The following is a 24,472-nucleotide window of genomic DNA, read 5'->3' on the forward strand; positions in this document are numbered from 1 at the left end:
GCGTGGAGTTGCTACACGCTGATATGCGCTCTATCGGAATGATTTATGCAAATTATGCACATTATTCCCTCAGGAATGTCTCTTCTCAAAGTGCCAGGATAAATTGCCGGAAATTAGCCATAAAATTCACAGCGCGGCGAGTGCGAGGTGAAGGCCGCCGAAGGAGCCAAGGACGTTGGACCGCCGCGGTCACGCTCGGCCTGGCCTGCCCCCCCCCTCCCCCTCAGCCCCCCTCCTCCTGTGCTTGGCATTCATGGCTGTTAAAGCTCAGACATGAAACAATGGAGTCACTTCCTGGTAGCTTGGAGGTCAAAGGACGCCGATTAAGTTTGTTCACAATTTGCGTTTTGCGGGGAACACGCTGAAAATGGAGCTACGAGAAAGCCCGCTCTCGATTAATCGTTGCTGAATGAAATAAATGCCTCGCTCCGAACAGAGCACACACACGCTCCTTCACAAGTACACATGGCACCTGTAAAGCTTAAAGGCCTACTGAAATGAGATTCTCTTATTTAAACGGGGATAGCAGGTCCATTCTATGTGTCATACTTCATCATTTCACGATATTGCCGTATTTTTGCAGAAAGGATTTAGTAGAGAACATCGACGATAAAGTTTGCAACTTTTGGTCGCTGATAAAAAAGCCTCCCCTGTACCGGAAGTAGCAGACGATGTGCGCGTGACGTCACGGGTTGTGGAGCTCCTCACATCTGAACATTGTTAACAATCATGGCCACCAGCAGCTAGAGCGATTCGGACCGAGAAAGCGACGATTTTCCCATTAATTTGAGCGAGTATGAAAGATTCGTTGATGAGGCAAGTGAGAGTGAAGGACTAGAGAGAAAAAAAGACGAGGGCAGTGGGAGGGATTCAGATGTTATTAGACACATTTACTAGGATAATTCTGGAAAATCCCTTATCTGCTTATTGCAGTGGTTCTTAACCTTGTTGGAGGTTCAGAACCCCACCAGTTTCATATGCGCATTCACCGAACTCTTTTTTTTTTTTTTTTTTTTGTGAAAAATAACATGTTTTCGTTTTTTTCAAATTTAAGACAAAGCTATGTTTTATTTCAATGGTGCACAAAATGCACTTTGTTCAAATAACCAAACCAACACAGTGCATTAATTCATAACACATTGAAAATCTGTGTGACTTCTGCTGTTGCCGTATTCATAATACGCCGATCAGGAGAAGTTTTATATTTACACAATGAGGGGCGGTATAGCTCGGTTGGTAGAGTGGCCGTGCCAGCAACTTGAGGGCTGCAGGTTCGATTCCCACTTCCGCCATCCTAGTCACTGCCGTTGTGTCCTCGGGCAAGACACTTTACCCACCTGCTCCGACTGCCACCCACACTGGTTTAAATATAACTTAGATATTGGGTTTCACTATGTAAAGCGCTTTGAGTCACTCGAGAAAAAGCGCTATATAAATATAATTCACTTCACTTCACAATGAGTCGGGTGTTTCTTGACCTCCACCGAAGGCCAACTCACCGAACCCCTAGGGTTAGCTCGAACCCAGGTTAAGAATTACTGGCTTATTGTGTTACTAGTGTTTTAGTGAGATTTTATAGTCGTACCTGTACAACCTGAAGGTCGGCCTCGCACCTTTCTTCAGCACCAGTCGACGGGTGGTGGCGATGCCCATCTCTGCCCTTCGCCAGGGACCCTCTTCCAAACACGATCTTTCGAAATGATCGCTGCATAATACACTGTACTTTGTGTGTGTGGTCCAATTTAACCGTGTTCGCTTGACCGCTCTGTTCCATAGTAAAGCTTCATCGTCATCTTTCGGGAATGTAAACAATGAAACGCCAGCTGTGTTTGTGTTGCTAAAGGCGCCCGCAATACACCGCTTCGCACCTACAGCTTTCTTCTTTGACATCTCCATTATTCATTGAACAAATTGCAAAAGATTCAGCAACACAGATGTCCATAATACTGTGGAATAATGCGATGAAAACAGATGACTTATAGCTGGGAACAATGCTGGCACAAAATGTCCTCTACAATGCGTGACATTGCGCGAAATTTAAAATTGCAATTTAGTAAACTAAAAAGGCCGTATTGGCATGTGTTGCAATGTTAATATTTCATCATTGATATATAAACTATCAGACTGCGTGGTCGCTAGTAGTGGCTTTCAGTAGGCTTTTAAGCTCCGCCCAGAGTACAGAAGGCAGGTGATTTGCTATGCTAATGTGAAGTGAAGTGAAGTGAATTATATTTATATAGCGCTTTTCTCTAGTGACTCAAAGCGCTTTTTACATAGTGAAACCCAATATCTAAGTTACATTTAAACCAGTGTGGGTGGCACTGGGAGCAGGTGGGTAAAGTGTCTTGCCCAAGGACACAACGGCAATTACTAGGATGGCGGAAGCGGGAATCGAACCTGCAACCCTCAAGTTGCTGGCACGGCCGCTCTACCAACCGAGCTATGCCTTGTTTGTGTCATGTACACATGAAGGTTGCGTGATGTGTATTTTGTGTGTAATTGTACATATTTTTTTATCAATCGATATATAATATAGTTTATATAGGTGTATGCATATAAATATAAATGTGAATATATATATGTGTGTATATATTTATACATATTATATATTGTATATATGTACACGTTTTTATGTTCATATGTGTATATATGGATATGTACATACGTGTATGCATGTAGATGTGTGTGAATTGTGTGAATTATGTGAATTATATTTATATAGCGCTTTTCTCTAGTGACTCAAAGCGCTTTACACAGTGAAACCTAATATCTAAGTTACATTTAAACCAGTGTGGGTGGCACTGGGAGCAGGTGGGTAAAGTGTCTTGCCCAAGGACACAACGGCAGCAACTAGGATGGCGGAAGGGGGGATGGAACCTGGAACCCTCAAGTTCCTGGCATGGCCACTCTACCAACTGTTATTGTAGTTATTGTGCACTCCACACTTTATTTTGTTACAACGATATTAGCAACATCTAAGGAAAATGTAGTTGTCTCAATTGTTGGATATGACTTTAAACCTAACTAACCATGCATCAATGTAGCTCTTGTCTCAAAGTAGGTGTACTGTCACCACCTGTCACATCATGCCATGACTTATTTTGAGGTTTTTTTTTGCTGTTTTCCTGTGTGTAGTTCTTGTCTTGTGCTCCTATTTTGGTGGCTTTTTCTCGTTTTTTGGTATTTTCCTGTAGCAGTTTCATATGTTCCTTTGTAGATGTACATGTGTGTATTTACATACATATGTGCGTTTATGTACATATTCGCACATGTGTATATATTTACTGTATATATGTACAGTATATATGTGTGTATATTGTATGGATGTGTACATATGTAGATAATGAATCAATCAATCAATGTTTACTTATGTAGCCCTAAATCACTAGTGTCTCAAAGGGCTGCACAAACCACTACGACATCCTCGGAAGGCCCACATAAGGGCAAGGAAAACTCACACCCAGTGGGACGTCGGTGACAATGATGACTATGAGAACCTTGGAGAGGAGGAAAGCAATGGATGTCGAGCGGGTCTAACATGATACTGTGAAAGTTCAATCCACAATGGATCCAACACAGTCGCAAGAGTCCAGTCCAAAGCGGATCCAACACAGCAGCGAGAGTCCCGTTCACAGCGGAGCCTACTGTATACTTGTGAACTGGGATGGGTTAGAGAACCGCCGTGACCCCGAACCTCGCTAACCCAGAACGTGAAGCAGCTTGTGGCTCAATAGTTTCTTACAAGTAGTATTATCACTGGAGATTCAGGCCCCTTGTGTACTCGGATAGTTATCACTCTCATGGAGACAAGAACATAAGTTGGTGTATCACCTGATTCTGATGACTTGCACTGGTTGGAATCAGACAGGATGTTTTCATGGAGGAGAACATTTCTAATTAATAAATCCTAATTTCTGTCCAAAACCACATGAAAGTGGTTGCTTTTTGCATACTCTGTTGTGTACACTTTACAAGAATTATATTGACGGCTAACTCTTTAGCTTGCTATATTTCTGAGACTCTTATCTTGTTAGCGCAGACAGGATGGAGCAGAGCTTTTATTGTGAAGACAGGAACCGTGGGGTTTTGACAGCACAATAATGTTGAAATAAAAGTGTTGCTTGCCTTCCTGTCGGTCGTTTTTTTTTTTGTTAATAATCTCACGAGCCGCGAATTTCAATCAAGTGATGTCATAGTGAAGATTGATGATCTATTTTTTTTTTACCGCCTGGCTGGCGATCGACTTAATGGCCATCTCCTTTTCTTCCATTTTAGTCCAGTTCAAAAGGTAAACATGCTAGGCTGTAGGCTACCAGGCGCCAGCAGCTACGCAACAGCCGAGCACGCAAGCTTGACATGCGTACTAATCATATTTTAGTGTAAAACCGGCACATTTGTCAATAGAATCAAGTTTAAAATAATTACAGTTGCATACTACTCACACATACAAGGGTATTGGAACATTTCCAGTAACAAACGTGTCCGCATCATTCAACGTACTGCGTCGTGAGGTACGGAATCGATCTTTAATTAAACAATTTTGCTTCAAACCGATTCTTGCATTGTGTTAATTGGTTTAATAACTATATTGAAACTTTTTCAAAACAGGTTTTAGTTTAGAAGACCTCACTCTGGTTGCATAAAAATGTTTTCTTTTTTTTTAATGCCTATAGAAATAAAAAAATAAAAAATTAAAATTATGGGTCGATTCAGAATTTGGATGTGAATCCATGTTTTGTGCTTAACTTTATGAATGAATGTCACTTGGTGTCGCCAAAAACTATTGCCACTCCACATCAACCTGAAGACAGTGCATTCCAGGCGGTTATTAAAAAATAGGTTAGTGGTTTCCACACCTGCCATTGTTTTCTCTTCATCAAACCTTGCCACAATTTAATGAAATCGAGCCGATATCGGATCAGTATCGGTATCCAGCGCTCCAGTATCAGTACGACAACTTCACACTTTGATCCGCTGCATTTGGCCTTCCAGATGATAAACATTCAACTTTTTAACTGTTCATTTCCAAGATGTTTAGTCTCAAGCGTTAATAAAGATCCGGACACATTTTATGAAAAAAATGTGTTAGTGACCTTGTTTACAGTCGATCTCAATCCCCAGATTACAAACCTGTTACCCAATAAGCATGTAAACAAGATGATGTCATCACATTATTATTATTACTGTACTATATTATCATTGGCTTGTTGCTCTTCGAAGTGTGTGTGCGTGTACGTGTGTGTGTTCTTATATTTCTACCCTTCTTGAGACAAACAAGGAGAAGTAGCTTCCATATGAGGACCGGTGAACAAGTTGGGACATAAATCATGGTCCCAATATAGAAAACCATTGCATCTAATATAGAGCCAAATACTACAGTCCGTGAACATTGCTCCAAAGTCAGGATTTTTTTGTTGATTTAATGTGCATACAAAAGTCAACATTGACAGGTGCAAAGGCAGCAATGATATGATAAAATAAGATGGCAGCTAAGGGACTTCCCTATTAATCCTAAAAAAAAAAACTCTACATCTGACCCATCCACTTGTTCCACCCACTGGAAGGTGAGGGGAGCAGTGAGCAGCAGTGGTGGCCGCGCTCGGGAATCATTTTGGTGATAGTGGCCAATGACAGTTACCTTCTACAGTAAAATTATGACTTGTGTATATATATATATATATATATATATATATATGTGTGTGTATGTATATAAACCTTAAGACTTTTCATAAATTTGACAAGTAAAATCCCGATTATTATTATAATATTGCCAAAATTGTAAAGTTTTCTTATAAAATTGTGACTTTTGTCGAGTAAAATTAGGGCTCTTTTTTAATAAAATTGACAGAATTTTAAGCTTTTCTTGTGAAATTGCGGCTGCTATTGAGTAAAATTCAAACTTTTATCATAATATTGCACAAATGTTCAGTTTTTCTTGTAAAATTTGGACTTGCGCTGAGTAAAATTACTACTTTTGTTATAACTCTGCCAAAATTCTAAGTTTTGCTCTTGAAAATTGAGAACTTTTTCTTGTGAAATGCCAACTAATTTTTCCCAAAAAGCTTTTTTATCCTGGCATAGTATATATATATATGTATATATATAATATATATATATATATTAATGTTGTAAATACACATCTTTATATATCTAGAAAGGGTGGTCCTATAGAGGTCGTCATTTTTCGGAGGTTTCAAAAGGTTACAAATATAAGTGTGTGTGTTCTTGTATGTCTACCCTTCTTGAGACATCAACAAGGAGACATGCCTTCCATATGAGGACCGGTGAACAAGTTGGGACATAAATCATGGTCGCAATATGGAAAACCATTGCATCTAATAGAGAGCCAAATACTAGAGTCCGTGAACATTGCTCCAAAGTCAGGATTTTTTTGTTGATTTAATGTGCATACAAAAGTCAACATTGACAGGTGCAAAGGCAGCAATTATATGATAAACCAAGACGGCAGCTACAGGACTTCCCTATTCATCGTCGAAAAAACCCGCCAGGTGAACAGCTGATTTGACGACTTCCGGTGCTGATGTAAGACAACCCGCGTCCCGTATGTGACCATAGGTTGAACAAATACACTATGGTACTAAGAATATAGTTGAAGTTAAACTACCACTGATAGTCACACACTCTGCATTTGACCAGTCCCCTTGTTCCACCCACTGGAAGGTGAGGGGAGCAGTGAGCAGCAGTGGTGGCCGCGCTCGGGAATCCTCTTGGTGAAAGTGGCCATTAACAGTTACCTTTTACAGTAAAATGATGACTTTTGTCATCATTTTGCCAAGTGAAATCCCGATTATTATTATAATATTCCCAAAATTGTAAAGTTTTCTTATAAAATTGTGACTTTTGTCGAGTAAAATTAGGGCTCTTTTCATAAAATTGCCAGAATTTTAAGCTTTACTTGTGAAATTGCGACTGTTATTGAGTAAAATTACAACTTTTATCATAATATTGCACAAATGTTCAGTTTTCCTTGTAAAATTTTGACTTGTGCTAAATAAAATTACGAGTTTTGTTATAACTCTGCCAAAATTCTAAGTTTTACTTGTGAAATTGTGACCTTTTTCTTGTGAAATTCCAACTCATTTTTCACAACAAAGTTTTTTTTATATTGGCATATTATTAATGTTGATAATACAAACTTTTATATAACTAGAAAGAGGGGTCCTAAAGAGATAGGCATTTTTCGGAGGTCTGAAGAAGGTTACAAATGTGTGTGTGTGTGTGTGTGTGTGTGTGTGTGTGTTCGTGCGTGCCACCAGCGACAGTTATTAGGGTGTCATCTCTTTATTTGGACGCGGAGGCCGCAGTTTAATGAACAGGAGAGGCGGGAGATGAGATCCACCTTAATGAAGCGAGTAGGTGTTGATGTGCATATTGATAAGGTTAAATGATCCCTCCATCCTTCCCCTGGCTGCACAAACACATTTAAGGAGGTCCAGGTTAGAACACAACTCCGAATATTTTCCATTCATCCCACAGATGAAGACTTTTTAGGACCAACCTTCACATTGTTCAACAACACCCGGAAAAAATATGAACACAACACTTTTGGCGTTTTAATCCCGCCACAATAAAAGCACATCAGATTACGGCGGCTGAGTAAACAAGGATTAGGGGATTGTGGGATTTTTAATCTGATTAATACGCAGGCAGATGGAGTTAGCCATGTTAGCCAACAATTGTGGATAATCACACATCATTTATGGTTCAGATTTAAAGAGAGGAACGCCAAATCACCTCAAGACTGCTGACGATTCCGCTTTAAAAATTCCGCAGCCAATTATGCAAATTGGCTTGAATGAACTCCATGATTTTGGTGTGAAACGTGGCTGAAAGGGTCACAATATTCCAAAAACATGCTTTTTTTTTGTTTTTGCTGCACATATCAGAACCTAAAGAGTCTTTGAGATGACCAAATAAAAGTCAATTTTGGGTGTTTGGGGTTGATTATTGCATCCTCTATGCAGAAAAATTTACACTCAAAATACATGATTTAATATCATGCCCCAATGCATTTTTTTTAATTACTAATACCAGTGAAAGTACTGATTGGGAGATTTGATCATTTTACACGAAATGTTTTTTCAAGAAAAAGGTAGTCAGAAAAAACATAATTGTGTTTGTTTTTAAAAGAAAAATAATCATTGTATAAGACATTGTAAAATTACATTTAAATTAAAAGTATTATTTAAATTTGTTGTAATATTACAAAAATAAATAGTAATTTTTTTATGTAGTTTTATTTGATTTTATTTAGTTTGCTTTAAAAAATAGATTTTACTATTATACAAAAAAACATATTGGATTATAGTATATTTTTATTAGGATGCTTGGAAATAATTTCTTTAAATGTCATGTTAAAATGTTGTGGTAATACTACAAGAATAGTTTAATGTATTTAAATAATTGTATTTTCATCCAAATGTAGTGGTAATACCACAAAAAAGAGTTTGTAATATTGCTAAATATATTTTTAAAATTAAGTGGTTGTATTTGAAATTGTTGTTAATATTGTGAGAATAAGTTGCAGTATTGCATATTTGTCATGATGCTTTTATGAGGATTTTAAAGAAAAAGTGTAAATTCTATAAAACATAGTTGTAAATTTTGCAAGAAAATATCATTTTACACGTGTTGTTACATTTTAAATGTACTTTTAAAACCCAACACCACCAGCATGTTATGCGCAAGTTTGCTGCCTTTCATCGGTTTTCTCCTGTTTTGACATACTTTAAAAACAGAAAAAGTTTCAACAGAATATGACGATGGTTCTTGGAATATTCCAGATAGTTGAAAAAACATAATAGGTCTTTTTTTTTTCACATAAAAGTCAGCTTTGTCTGAGCTTTTTTCAGCTGAAGACCTGAATGGGAAATACATTTCTCTCATCCTCATGAGTGCAAACATTACCTTTTTGTAGTCATACAGAAATGTATTGGTGTTTACATACCAAACACATTGTCCAAAAAGTGTGTGTGTATGTTTATATATATATATATATATATATATATATATATATATATATATATATATATATATATATATATATATATATATATATATATACGTTAGGTCAGGAAAAAACACAGAGGCTACATCATGCCTACAAGCCTGTCTTGCAGGTTTCCCTGCTCGTCAGGGGATTTTATATATATGTATATGGATCCATTCATCCATTTTCTACTGCTTGTCCCTTTCGAGGTCGCGGCGGGAAGTGCTGGAGCCTATCTCAGCTGCATTTGGGCGGAAGGTGGTGTACACCCTGGACAAGTCGCCACCTCATCACAGGCATTTATGTGTGTATGTATACATATACATTTATATATATTAATATATATATATATATACATATATGTATATATGTATGTATGTGTGTATATATATATATATATATATATATATATGTGGATATATGTATGTGTATGTATATGTGTGTGTATGTATATGTGTGTATATATATATTTATGTATATATATCTGTGTGTGTATTTATATACACACATATTTATATATATATATATATATACACACGTGTGTAAATATACATATGTGTATATATATGTAAATATGTATGTATATATGTGTATATATATGTATATACACATGAATGTATATATGTATATGTACATACATATGTATACGTACGTATGTATGTATGTATATATATGTATGTGTATATATATGTATGTATATATGTATATGTGTGTGTATATATATATATGTATATATTGTGTGTGTATGTATATATATATATATATATGTATACATACATGTATATATGTATGTATGTGTATATGTATGTATATATATATATATACATATATATATGTATGTATACATGTATATGTATACATATATATAAATGTATGTATATGTATGTATATATGTATATATGTATGTATACATATATATGTATATATGTATACATACATATATATGTATGTGTGTGTGTGTGTATGTATATAGAGTCATCAAGATACATTTTGATTCCTGAGCATTTAACTGCACATGTATATTTTTATTATATATCACCCTTTATTGTCTTTATTTTGCTTTTCTGACACATTTCATCATCCAAGGCATCCATGCGGTGTTAGTTCAAAACCTAATTAGATTGTCTAAAATGGACATAAAAAATGGGTCTTTATCATGCATGAAGATAAGAAACAGCAAAGTATGTGAGGCCCTCCTGATTCTCTTCTTTCACACACACACACACACACTTACACCCACTTGTTGTGTTGCATCTCGAGAGTAAAATGTGATTTTTTTTCCCCCCACTAAACACTTTTCATCACACCCAAACTTTTTTTTTTTTAATTCTCCTGATTATTCCGGCTTCGAATTCAAGGAATATGCAAAAAGTGACGGGATTAAAGGCGACACAGCGGCCTTGTTGTAGGAATAACGCGTCACAGACTCAGTGAAGGCCTCGTTCTTGCAACAAATCGTCCTATCGCTGGACTTTTGTGCTTTTTTAAATTTTTTAATCCATATAATAAAATCGAGGCGGAAAAAGCCTCCCCCTGACCATGATGCTGACATCTGCACCTTTGATTTTCATGCACAAATATCGTGTTTTTTTCAATTTTTATCCACAATTTTTTTTCCTAAAATACCATTTTTATTATTAAATGAAATGCGTTTTTTTTCAAAGATGAAATAAAGAATAAAGAGTGGGGGTTTTTTCTGTTGTTGAAAATATTTTAATAAAGCTTTTCCACACTCAAATACATACAAACGGGCCCTCTGCGCGTAGAATAAGTGAAATACCGACACGGATCCCCTTGACCTGACAAGCATCCATCAAATATTATTATAATTAATAATAATAATCATAAGACCACCATGTGCAAATTGAAATAAATTAAAAACACAAAAGTCTGTATAGGAATGAAGAAGTTCCTTCTTTGTCACATTCTTCATGTTCTACAACTCTCTGATTGAGAAGCCAATAAAAAAATGTAAAAACAAAAAAAAAAAAAAAATGGAAGCAGCAGAAAAAGGTGAACCCCAACCCTAAAAAAAAAGAAAAAAAAAAAAAATTTGTCAGGTCAGCAAAAAACGTCCAAAAAAAAGCTGTTTTGGTCTCCACTCTCATTCGCAGCAGCACTTGAAGGATGACTTATGTACACAATCAAGTCTCGTCTCAACCAAAAAGATGTAAATATTACAAAAGTATCGATCGGTAGAAGTCGCTAACCTTGCCGGTCTCGGTCTCCTAAAGTGTCCCAAGAAGCGGAGGCCGCGCGGGGCTAAGGCTTGTCGGTGCACTGCTTGCACAGGCTGGAGGCGGCCGAGCCGAACAGGGAGCACTTGTCCGGGCAGGAGGACGACGCCACCCCGGCGGCGGGGAAGGGGAAGCCGGCCGGCTGCTCGTAGGCGCCCAGGCCGGGCGGCGCGGCCAGCGCGGTGGTGGCCGGTATGGAGGCGGCGGAGATGGCCTGACCCTGGTTGAGGTAGGCCACCAGCCGCCGCATCTCCTCCAGGGCCTGCGCCTGCATGAGGATGTAGTTCTTGGCCAGCAGCAAGGTGGCGATTTTGGAGAGTTTACGCACGGAGGGGCTGTGCGCGTACGGGATGACCCCCCGCAGCTCGTCCAGCGCGTCGTTCAGGTCGTGCATCCTCCGCCGCTCCCGGGCGTTGATGTTGAGCCGCAGGGTCTTCTGCTCCTTGGTCTTCTTGCCGCCCTCCGCCTTGCCCGGGATGCCGGTCCGAGGGTCGGCCAGGAGCACCATGTCGCAGCGGCCGTCGCTGTCGTCGTCCAGGCTCTGCTCGCCGCCGCTGCTCTCCGCCGCAGCCGCCGCCGCTGCTGCTGCCGCCCGGTTGGCGCTCTCCCCGTACTTGACGCACAGAGAGCCGGTGGGTAACCCCAGGGCGCCGCCTCGGACCCCAGCCAGACCGCCCGGCTGGATGGGGTCCGAGTCGCCCTGGTGGTCGAAGCAGCCGATGGGTGAGTCGTGGTGGTCCCGCGGGGGAAGCTCCATGCCGGTTCGGAAGGGGTCCATCTTCTTACCGGACACGGCGCTCAGAGTTTTGTGGAAAATGTCTGCAGCCGCGCCGCCGCTCAAGTTCATCCTGCGGTCCATGACTCGCCTTCTCCTGCCCCTTCTCCTTCTCCTAGTCCTGCTCCTAGTCCTGCTCCTAGTCCTGGTCCTGGTCCTAGTCCGCCTCACTACCACCTTCTTAACACCTCACACACTCTCTCTCTGCCTGCCTGCCGGTGTGTGTATGTCACTATGTACTCTGGGTGTGTGTGTGTGTGTGTGTGTGTGTGTGTGTGTGTGTGTGTGTGTGTGTGTGTGTGTGTGTGTGTGTGTGTGTGTGTGTGTGTGTGTGTGTGTGTGTGTGTGTGTGTGTGTGTGTGTGTGTGTGTGTGTGTGTGTGTGTGTGTGTGTGTGTGTGTGTGTGTGTGTGTGTGTGTGTGTGTGTGTGTGTGTGTGTGTGTGTGTGTGTGTGTGTGTGTGTGTGTGTGTGTGTGTGTGTGTGTGTGTGTGTGTGTGTGTGTGTGTGTGTGTGTGTGTGTGTGTGTGTGTGTGTGTGTGTGTGTGTGTGTGTGTGTGTGTGTGTGTGTGTGTGTGTGTGTGTGTGTGTGTGTGTGTGTGTGTGTGTGTGTGTGTGTGTGTGTGTGTGTGTGTGTGTGTGTGTGTGTGTGTGTGTGTGTGTGTGTGTGTGTGTGTGTGTGTGTGTGTGTGTGTGTGTGTGTGTGTGTGTGTGTGTTTGAGAGTTTGATTGTGTCACTGAAGCTTTGCTCAACTTGTCAGCTGAGATGTAAAAAAGAGGAGGAGATTCTCTCTCTCCCTCTGTCTTCCCCTCACTCACTCATTCACACTCTCTCTCACTATCTCTTTTTCTCTCCTCTCTTTCTCTTTCGCTCTCTTTTTCGCTCTCTCTCTTTTGCTCACTCGTTCGCTCTCTTTGTGTCTCTCTCTTTCTCTATCGTTCCCTCTTTTTCTCTCTTTCTCTATTTCTCTACATCTTTCTCTCTTTGTCTCTTTCTTTTTCTTTCTCTTTTACTCTCTCTCTTTCTTTCTTTCTCTCTCCCTCTTTCTCTCTTCATCTTTCTATCTCGCTCCTTCTCTATTTCCATCCATCCATCCATTTTCCTACCGCTTATTGCCTTTGGGGTCACGGGGGGCGCTGGTGCCCATATCAGCTACAATCGCACGGAAGCCGATGTGCACCCTGGACAAGTCGCCATCTCATGACAGGGCCTTTATTTGACTATTTCTCTCTTTCTCTCTCTCTTTCTCTCTCTATTACTTTATCTCTGTTTCTTTCTCTCTCCTTCTCCTTCTCTTTCTCTCTCACTCTCTTTCTCTTTTACTCTTCCTCTTTCTTTTACTCTTTTTGGTCTCTCTTTCTCCCTTTCTCCTTTCTGTCTCTTTCTCTTTCTGTCTTTCTATCATTTTCTCTCGTTCCCGCTCTCTTTCTCTTTCTTTCTTTTTCTTTCTTTTTCTTTCCTCTTTCTCTATCTCTCTTTTGCTCTGTCTCTTTCTCTTGCTCTCTCTTGCTCTTTTTCTCTCTCTCGTTTAAACTCTCTCTCTTTCTTTTTCCTCTTGCTCTGTCTTTCTTGCTGTTTTCCTCTCTCTTTCTCTCTTTCTCTCTTCTCTTTCTCTCACTCTTTTTCTCTTGCTCTTTCTTTATCTTTCTTTTTCCCTCTTTTTCTTGCTCTCTCTTTCTCTCTCTCTTTCTCTCACTCTCTTTCTCTTGCTTTCTCTTTCTCTTGCTCTTTTTCTCTCGCTCTCTTTCTCTTTGTCTTTATCTCTCTCTTACTTTCTCTCTCTCTCTCTCGTTCTTCCTCACTCTTTCCCTTTTACTCTTCCTCTTTCTCTTTTTTCTCTCTTTCTCTCTTTTTATCTCTTTCTCTCATTCCCTCTCGCTCACTCTCTTTCTCATTCTTTCTTTTTCTCTTTCTTTTCCTTTCTCTTTCTCTCTCTTTTGCTCTGTCTCTTTCTCTCGCCCTTTCTCTCTTGCTCTTTTTCTCTCTTTCTCCTCTCTCTATTTTTCTCTTTCTCTCTTTTTCTCTCTTCTCTTTCTCTCACTTTTTTCTCTTCTTCTCTCTTGCTCTTTCTCTTTTTATTTCTCTTGCTCTCTCTTCCTCTCACTCTCTTTCTCTCTCTCTCTCTCTCTCTGTCTCTCACTCTCTCTCTCCACCTGTCTCCCATCCATCCATTATTTTCTAGAGGCGGTTATTGAAATAGATGTGTCCAATAATTATTTAGCCATGTTTTAATGTCAGCTTGTAGTTGTATTTCCTGCCTTAAATGTCATGATTCCACTTTCTAATTTGAATGTACATCTAAAATAAAAACATGATTATGCTCCAACAAAGTGATAAATAATACATGTAGAATTTTACAATATTGTAAAAATACCTCAAGTATTTTTTTAATTTTTGTGACTTATTTATGTTCCTTTTTAATTTGTTTTTCTTGTTTCGTATGTTATATTATTTCCGACGACTTCCTTCAAATAACATTCGACACGCAATGATGTTGACGGCCTCCTAAACTCGTGCTTGCACTGACATCTAGCGGCTTTTAGGCGATACTACAGCAACAGTAACTTAATTTGCGATCCAGAATGTTCATTGATCAAAACAATCATTGTTGAACTAAAATATATTTTTAAAAACATGTTCAATTGTAATAAAAAATAATTCAGCTTGTAATAAAACATGTTCAATTATGAAACAACTTTTATATTTATTGAATTCTAATAAACGTGTTAAATGGTAATACAAACAAAATGTTGAATTCTAAAATACACGTTTTAAATTGTAATAAAAACCAGCATGTTAAATTCAAATAAAACGTTTAATATTGGAACAAATAGTTTAAGTCGACTTAAAAACATTCAAACCATGATAAAACATGTTTAATCAAAATAATATATGTTTATAAAATAAAACATGTTAAATTATCAAACATTGTATTTGTAATAAAACATGTAACATTCTAACGTTAGACTGTTTTACAAATTGTAAAAAAAAAAATGTTAAATTGAAAGCAAAATGTGAAAAACATTAACATATACAAATATGTTGTAATAAAACATGTTAATTGTAATGTTTGATTGTAATAATAATTGTTATACACACATGTTAAGTTACACATAAAACATGGTAAATTGTAATATGTTAGTATTTTAAGAAATTTAAATAATTATAATAAAAAACTCTTTTAATTAAAATGAACATATGCTAGAATGCAAAAAGTGGAAATTGTAATAACATGTTGAATTTTAATTTTTTAAAAATGTCAAATTATAATGAAACATGTTACATTTTACTAAAAACTGCGCAATTAATTGTAATTAAAATTATAACAATTTGATATAAATGTTATATAGTTATGATTATAATTATTATAAAGATGCGTATTTGGAATTAAATTTGTAATTTTTTTATTTATCAAAAACAGCGTGTTAGATTGTAATAAAACTGCATGTTGAATTCTAATATTAAATATTTAATTTGACTAAAAACAGCGTGTTAAATTGTAAAAACATGTGAAATTGTAACAAACCTTTTAAATTGCATTAAAAACACATTTTAAGCCATAGTAAAACATGTTTAATCAAAATAAAACATGTTTATGAAATAAAACGTGTTAAATTGCAAAACATCTTATTGTTAATAAAACATGTTACATTCTAATGTTAGACTGTCATAAAAGTTGTTTATATATATATATATATATATATATATATAATGTAATAATAAAACATGTTAATTGTAATATGTTGGACTGTAATAATTGTGGTACAATTATGTTAAATTGTAATACAAACATGTTAAGTTACAAATAAAATATGTTAATTGTAATAAAACATGTTAAATTTTAATATAATTGACTATTATAAGAAACATAATAAAACATAATGAAATATAATAAAAATCTGTTCAATTCTAATGCAGATGTTAAATTGGAATATTATGCTAGACAGTAAAAAGTGTGAATTGTAATAATTTAAAATTTTAATTAAAACATCGAATGAAACGTGTTACATGCACATTTAATTGTAATTGAAATTATAAATATTTTATATAAATGTTAAATAAATAATATTATAATAAATATTTTTTTTGTAATTAAATTTGTAGTTTTTTAACCTTACTAAAAAACTGCATTTTAGGTTGTAATAAAAATGTTAAATTGTAATAAAAATATAATTTTAGATTGTAATAAAACATGTTATATTCTAATAAAAAGTGTTAAATTGTAATAATGTTCAATTGAAATAGAAACAGCAAGTTAAATTGTAAAACGTGTTAAATTACATCAAAATATGTCAAATTGTAATCAACACATGAAATTATATTAAAAGATTTTGATTGTAATAAAACAGCATGTTGAATTGAAATAAAAAAATATATTTTAATTAAAAATTTAAATTGTTATAATAAAAAAAAAAACACTTAAATGCACGCCTTAGTTTCATGGCTTGTTTGTTGCAATATTTCCACCATGTGTTGCCAATTAAGTTCATTTATTTTCAGGTTCCATTCATTGAGGCGTGTAATGGAATGTAATATAATGTATTATAATGTAATGTAATATAATATAATGTATTATAATGTAATGTAATATAATATAATGTATTATAATGTAATGTAATATAATGTATTATAATGTAATGTAATATAATATAATGTATTATGATGTAAGATGTTGCGTAAAGCTGAGAGGACGCCTCCCAAATACAACAGCGGCTCCAATTCCATTTCCTGCTCATTTCTCGGGGTCCAAAGAGTGGGCACACACGTGGCGAGCAGCAGAGGAAGAGGTTTCATTTGTGGACGTGTAGAGAACACCTTCATGGCCGATCAGGTCGGCCTAATGAGACAAGATGGACGCCTCGCCTTGTAGACTATTACTTCCTGTCAGCACTTTGCTAACGAGGAGGGAGGAGGACAGCTCGTCAACATGAATATACTTTAGCAGCACGTAAACATCACATTACACTCATACACTGCATACTTATATACTGCATACTGTACACTCATACACTGCATACTTATATACTGCATACTGTACAGGGCATACTGTATACTATACACTCATATACTGCATACTTATATACTGGATGCTGTACACTCATATACTGCATACTCATATACTGCATACTTATATACTGCATACTGTACACTCATACACTGCATACTCATATACTGCATACTGTACAGGGCATACTGTATACTATACACTCATATACTGCATACTTATATACTGGATGCTGTACACTCATATACTGCATACTTATATACTGCATACTGTACACTCATACACTGCATACTTATATACTGCATACTTTTATACTGCATACTGTACACTCATACACTGCATACTTATATACTGCATACTTTTATACTGCATACTGTACACTCATATACTGCATACTCATACACTGCATACTTATATACTGGATACTGTACACTCATATACTGCATACTATATGCTGGATACTGTACACTCATATACTGCATACTTATATACTGGATACTGTACACTCATACACTGCATACTCATATACTGCATACTTATATACTGCATACTGTACACTCATACACTGCATACTCATATACTGCATACTTATATACTGCATACTGTACACTCATACACTGCATTCTTATATACTGGATACTGTACACTCATACTGCTTACTCATATACTGCATACTTATATACTGCATACTGTACACTCATATACTGCATACTATTTACTGGATACTGTACACTCATGTACTGCATACTCATATACTGCATACTTATATACTGCATACTGTACACTCATATACTGCATATTATTTACTGCCTACTGTACACTCATATACTGCATACTATTTACTGGATACTGTACACTCATGTACTGCATACTCATATACTGCATACTCATATACTGCATACTGTACACTCATGTACTGCATACTCATATACTGCATACTCATATACTGCATACTGTACACTCATACACTGCATACTTATATACTGCATTCTTTTATACTGCATACTGTACACTCATACACTGCATACTATTTACTGGATACTGTACACTCATGTACTGCATACTCATATACTGCATACTTATATACTGCATACTGTACACTCATATACTGCATATTATTTACTGCCTACTGTACACTCATATACTGCATACTATTTACTGGATACTGTACACTCATGTACTGCATACTCATATACTGCATACTCATATACTGCATACTGTACACTCATGTACTGCATACTCATATACTGCATACTCATATACTGCATACTGTACACTCATACACTGCATACTTATATACTGCATTCTTTTATACTGCATACTGTACACTCATACACTGCATACTTATATACTGCATACTTTTATACTGCATACTGTACACTCATATACTGCATACTCATACACTGCATACTTATATACTGGATATTGTACACTCATATACTGCATACTATATGCTGGATACTGTACACTCATATACTGCATACTCATATACTGCATACTTATATACTGCATACTGTACACTCATACACTGCATACTCATATACTGCATACTTATATACTGCATACTGTACACTCATACACTGCATTCTTATATACTGGATACTGTACACTCATACTGCTTACTCATATACTGCATACTTATATACTGCATACTGTACACTCATATACTGCATACTATTTACTGGATACTGTACACTCATGTACTGCATACTCATATACTGCATACTTATATACTGCATACTGTACACTCATATACTGCATATTATTTACTGCCTACTGTACACTCATATACTGCATACTATTTACTGGATACTGTGCACTCATGTACTGCATACTCATATACTGCATACTCATATACTGCATACTGTACACTCATGTACTGCATACTCATATACTGCATACTCATATACTGCATACTGTACACTCATACACTGCATACTTATATACTGCATACTTTTATACTGCATACTGTACACTCATACACTGCATACTTTTATACTGCATACTTTTATACTGCATACTGTACACTCATATACTGCATACTCATACACTGCATACTTATATACTGGATATTGTACACTCATATACTGCATACTATATGCTGGATACTGTACACTCATATACTGCATACTTATATACTGGATACTGTACACTCATACACTGCATACTCATATACTGCATACTTATATACTGCATACTGTACACTCATACACTGCATACTCATATACTGCATACTTATATACTGCATACTGTACACTCATACACTGCATACTTATATACTGGATACTGTACACTCATATACTGCTTACTCATATACTGCATACTTATATACTGCATACTGTACACTCATACACTGCATATTATATACTGCCTACTGTACACTCATATACTGCATACTATTTACTGGATACTGTACACTCATGTACTGCATACTCATATACTGCATACTGTACACTCATGTACTGCATACTCATATACTGCATACTGTACACTCATACACTGCATACTCATATACTGCATACTGTACACTCATACACTGCATACTCATATACTGCATACTGTACACTCATACACTGCATACTCATATACTGCATACTGTACACTCATACACTGCATACTCATATACTGCATACTGTACACTCATAGTATTATTCCGCCTCTATACTAATATACTGCATACTGTGTACTCATATACTGCATACTGAATACTCATATACTGCATACTGTATACTCATATACTTCATGCTGTACACTCATACGCTACATACTGTACACTGCATACTGTATACTAATATACTGCATACAGTACACTCATACACTACATACTGTACACTGTATACTGCATACTATACATTCATATACTGCATATTGTATGCTCATATAATGCATACTGTACACTCATATACTGCAAACTGTATACTCATATACTACATACTGTACACCCACATACTGCACACTAATATACTGCACACTGTACATTCATAGTGCATACTGTACACTCATACTGCATACTGTATATTCATATACTGCATTCTGTATACTCATATACTGCATACGGTATACTAATATATTGCATACTTTATACTCATATACTGCATACTGTATACTCATATACTGCATGCTGTACACTCAGTGTATACTGTACACTCATAGTGCATACTGTATACTCATAGTGCATACTGTATACTCATACACTGCATACTGTACACTCATACACTGCATACTGTATACTCATATACTGCATACTGTGCACTTATAAACTGCATACTCATATACTGCATTCTTTACTCATATACTGTATACTACATACTGTATACTCATACACTGCATACTGTACACTCATACACTGTATACTCATATACTGCATACTATACACTCATAAACTGCATACTGTATACTACATACTGTACACTCATACACTGTATACTCATACACTGCATACTGTACACTCATACACTGTATACTCATATACTGCATACTATACACTCATAAAATGCATACTGTATACTACATACTGTACACTCGTATACCTAAATGCTGCCAAGGTAACAATTATTTGTACTTGTTGTACCACTTTTGGCATCCAACCCTTTAAAATGTGTTAGTTACATTTCTACTGCATAGTACTTTTTCTTCTCAATGTTGTTCTACTTGGTCTTCACTGTGATCAGATACCAGAAGGTACTAGAAACTGCTTCCAAGCATGCTGGCTACATACAGTACTAATACTAGGATGGGCTATGTGTAGCTTCCAAGTATGCTGGGTAGATAGTACCACCATGTACTAAATCAACTTCCAAGCATGCTGGATAGGTAGTACTAGCAGGTACTAGAAATAGTTTCCAAGTGTGCGGAGTTGATGGTACTACCAGGTACTAGAAATATCCTCCAAGCATGGTGAGTAGATAGTACTACCAGGTACTAAAAATTGCTTCCAAGCATGGTAGGTATATAGGTACTAGAAATAGATTTTAAGAATAATGCATGAGAACAATAGTACTACCCGGTACTTGAAATGGCTTCAAAGCAGGTTTGTCAGAAAGTACTACCAGGTACCAGATACAGATTTCAAATATGATCTGCAGATAGTACTATCAGGTACTGGAAAGAGATTTCAAGTATGATTAGCAGATAGTACTACAAGGTACTAGAAAAAGATTTCAAGTATGATGCGTGATTAGTACTGGTACTAGGAATAGATTTTGAGCATGATAGGTAGATAGTACTGCGAGGTACTAGAAATGGCTTTCAAGTATGCTGGGTAGATCGTACTACCAAGTACTAGAAATGGCTTACAGGCATGCTTGATAAGTAGTACTACCAGGTACTAGGAATAGATTTTAAGCATGATAGGTAGATAGTACTGCAAGGTACTGGAAAGGGCTTTCAAGTATGATGAGTAAATAAAAGTACTAGGTATTGTGTAAAGTTTGTAGAGCTGCAAAGTCATTTCCCAAACAATATTCTACAACACAAATACAACGTTGAAACATGTCTTTTGACGACGTTTATTCAATGTCAGGTTGTGACGTTGATTAGACCGTTGAAATATGGTCCTTTCTCAACCAATATTCTACAACACAAAAACAATGTTGAAACAACATGCTTTTGACAATCTTGATTTGACCGTTGAAATTTGGTCATTTCTCAACCAATATTCTACAACACAAAAACAACGTTGAAACAACATGCTTTTTGATGCCATTTATTCAACGTCAGGTTCTGACAATGATTTTTAACCTTTGAAAATTGGTCATTTCCCAACCACTATCATTTAACACAAATACAATGTTGAGACAACATACTTTTTATCAATGTTTATTCAATGTTGGGTTCTGACGTTGATTTGACCGTTGAAATTTGGTCATTTCTCAACCAATATTCTACAAGAATACAACATTGAAACAACATACTTTTTGACTAAGTTTTAATCAATGTTGGGTTCTGACGTTCATTTGACGGTTGAAATTTGGTCATTTCCCAACCAATATTCTACAACACAAATACAACGTTGAAACAGCATACTTTTTTACAACGTTTATTCAATGTCGGGTTGTGACATTGATTTGACCATTGAAATTTGGTCATTTCCTAACCAATATTCTACAACACAAATACAACGTTAAAACAACATGCTTTTTGGCAAAGTTTTAATCAATGTTAGGTTCTGACGTTGATTTGACCATTGAAATTTGGTCATTTCCCAACCAATATTCTACAATATAAATACGACATTGAAACAACATACTTTTTGACGACGTTTGTTCAATGTTGGGTTGTGATCTTGATTTGACCGTTGAAATTTGGTCATTTCCTAACCAATATTCTACAACACAAAAACAACGTTGAAACAACATGCTTTTTGATGCCATTTACTCAACGTCAGGTTCTGACGTTGATTTTTAACCTTTGAAACTTGGTCATTTCCCAACCACTATCATTTAACACAAATACAATGTTGAGACAACATACTTTTTAACAATGTTTATTCAATGTTGGGTTCTGACGTTGATTTGAGTGTTGAATTTTGGTCATTTCCCAACCAATATTTTACAACACAAATACAACGTTGAAACAACATGCTTTTTGACAACGTTTATTGAATGTTGGGTTCTGACGTTGATTTGACCGTTGAAATTTGGTCATTTCCCAACCAATATTTTACAACACAAATACAACGTTGAAACAACATACTTTTTGACAACGTTTATTCAATGTTGGGGTCTGACGTTGGTTTGAGTGTTGAAATTTGGTAATTTCTTAACCAATATTCTACAACACAAATACAACGATGAAACAACACACTTTTTGACGACGTTGATTTAACCTTTGACATTTTCATTCCCTAACCAATATTCTACAACACAAATACAACGTTAAAACAACATACTTTTTGATGACGTTGATTTGACCGTTGAAATTTGGTCATCCCCTAACAAATATTCTACAACACAAATACAACGTTGAAACAACGTACTTTTTGACAACGTTTATTGAATGTTGGGTTCTGACGTTGATTTGACCGTTGAAATTTGGTCATTTCCCAACCAATATTCTACAACACAAATACAACGTTGAAACAACATACTTTTTGGCGTTTAATCAATGTTGGGTTCTGATGTTAATTTGAGTGTTGAAATTTGGTCATTCCCTAACAAATATTCTACAACACAAATACAACGTTGAAAAAACATAATTTTTGACAACGTTTATTGAATGTTGGGTTCTGACGTTGATTTGACTGTTGAAATTTGGTCATTTCCAACCAATATTCTACAACACAAATACAACGTTGAAACAACATACTTTTTGGCGTTTAATCAATGTTGGGTTCTGACGTTAATTTGACCGTTGAAATTTGGTCATTTCCAACCAATATTCTACAACACAAATACAACGTCGAAACAACATGCTTTTTGATGACGTTTATTGAATGTTGGGTTCTGACGTTGATTTGGTGTTGAAATTTGGTCATTTCCTAACCAATATTCTTAACCAATATTTTACAACACAAATACAACGTTGAAACAACATGCTTTTTGACAACTTTTATTGAATGTTGGGTTCTGAGGTTGATTTGAGTGTTGAAATTTGGTCATTTCCCTACCAATATTCTACAACACAAATTCAACGTTGAAACAACGTATTTTTTGGCGTTTAATCAATGTTGGGTTCTGACGTTCATTTGACGGTTGAAATGTGTTCATTTCCCAACCAATATTTTACAACACAAATCCAACGTTGAAACAGCATAATTTTTGACAACGTTTATTCAATGTCGGGTTGTGACGTTGATTTGACTGTTAAAATCTGGTCATTTCCTAACAAATATTCTGCAACACAAATCCAACGTTGAAACAACATGCTTTTTGATGACGTTTATTCAATGTTGGGTTCTGACGTTGATTCGACTGTTGAAATTTGGTCATTTCCTAACAAATATTCTACAACACAAATCCAACGTTGAAACAACATACTTTTTGACAACGTTTATTCAATGTTGGGTTCTGACGTTGATTTGAGTGTTGAAATTTGGTCATTTCCTAACCAATATTCTACAACACAAATACAACGTTGAAACAACACACTTTTTGACGACGTTGATTTAACCTTTGACATTTGGTCATTCCCTAACCAATATTCTACAACACAAATACAACGTTGAAACAACATGCTTTTTGATGACGCTGATTTGACCGTTGAAATTTGGTCATTTCCTAACCAACGAACGAACGAACGAACACACGAACGGACGAACGAACACACGAACGGACGAACGAACGTCATCTGCCTCAAGCTATGTCATCTGCTTCAAAGACATTACAAAGAAACAAAAAATAGAGATCTCATTTGCACCCCTAGTGGTGAAATCTATCAAAATGTGGGTGGTCCCAAAAAGGAGCGATTTTTCATACTGACTGTGTCGGTTTTAAAAGTGCTCCCCCT

The 24,472-nt window shown here is 36.4% G+C and overlaps 1 protein-coding gene and 1 long non-coding RNA gene across 2 annotated transcripts in view; one reads left to right on the plus strand and one right to left on the minus strand.

Moving 5' to 3' along the window:
* The window catches only part of LOC133569825 (uncharacterized), a 302,296-nt gene that overhangs the window by 203,696 nt on the left and 74,128 nt on the right, over window positions 1–24,472 (plus strand). The window lies entirely within an intron of this gene.
* Window positions 10,718–12,411, minus strand: bhlhe22 (basic helix-loop-helix family, member e22). The gene has a single exon (XM_061922445.1). It carries the CDS (start codon window positions 12,104–12,106, stop codon window positions 11,273–11,275), a length of 834 nt encoding a protein of 277 aa, XP_061778429.1. The 5' UTR covers window positions 12,107–12,411; the 3' UTR covers window positions 10,718–11,272.

The sequence above is a fragment of the Nerophis ophidion genome, linkage group LG15 (assembly GCF_033978795.1).
Source record: "Nerophis ophidion isolate RoL-2023_Sa linkage group LG15, RoL_Noph_v1.0, whole genome shotgun sequence".
Classification (NCBI taxonomy): domain Eukaryota; kingdom Metazoa; phylum Chordata; class Actinopteri; order Syngnathiformes; family Syngnathidae; genus Nerophis; species Nerophis ophidion.

Coding starts and splice junctions, on each gene's coding strand:
- bhlhe22 (XM_061922445.1), bottom strand. CDS start 12,106: ATGGACCGCAGGATGAACTTGAGCGGCGGCGCGGCTGCAGACATTTTC.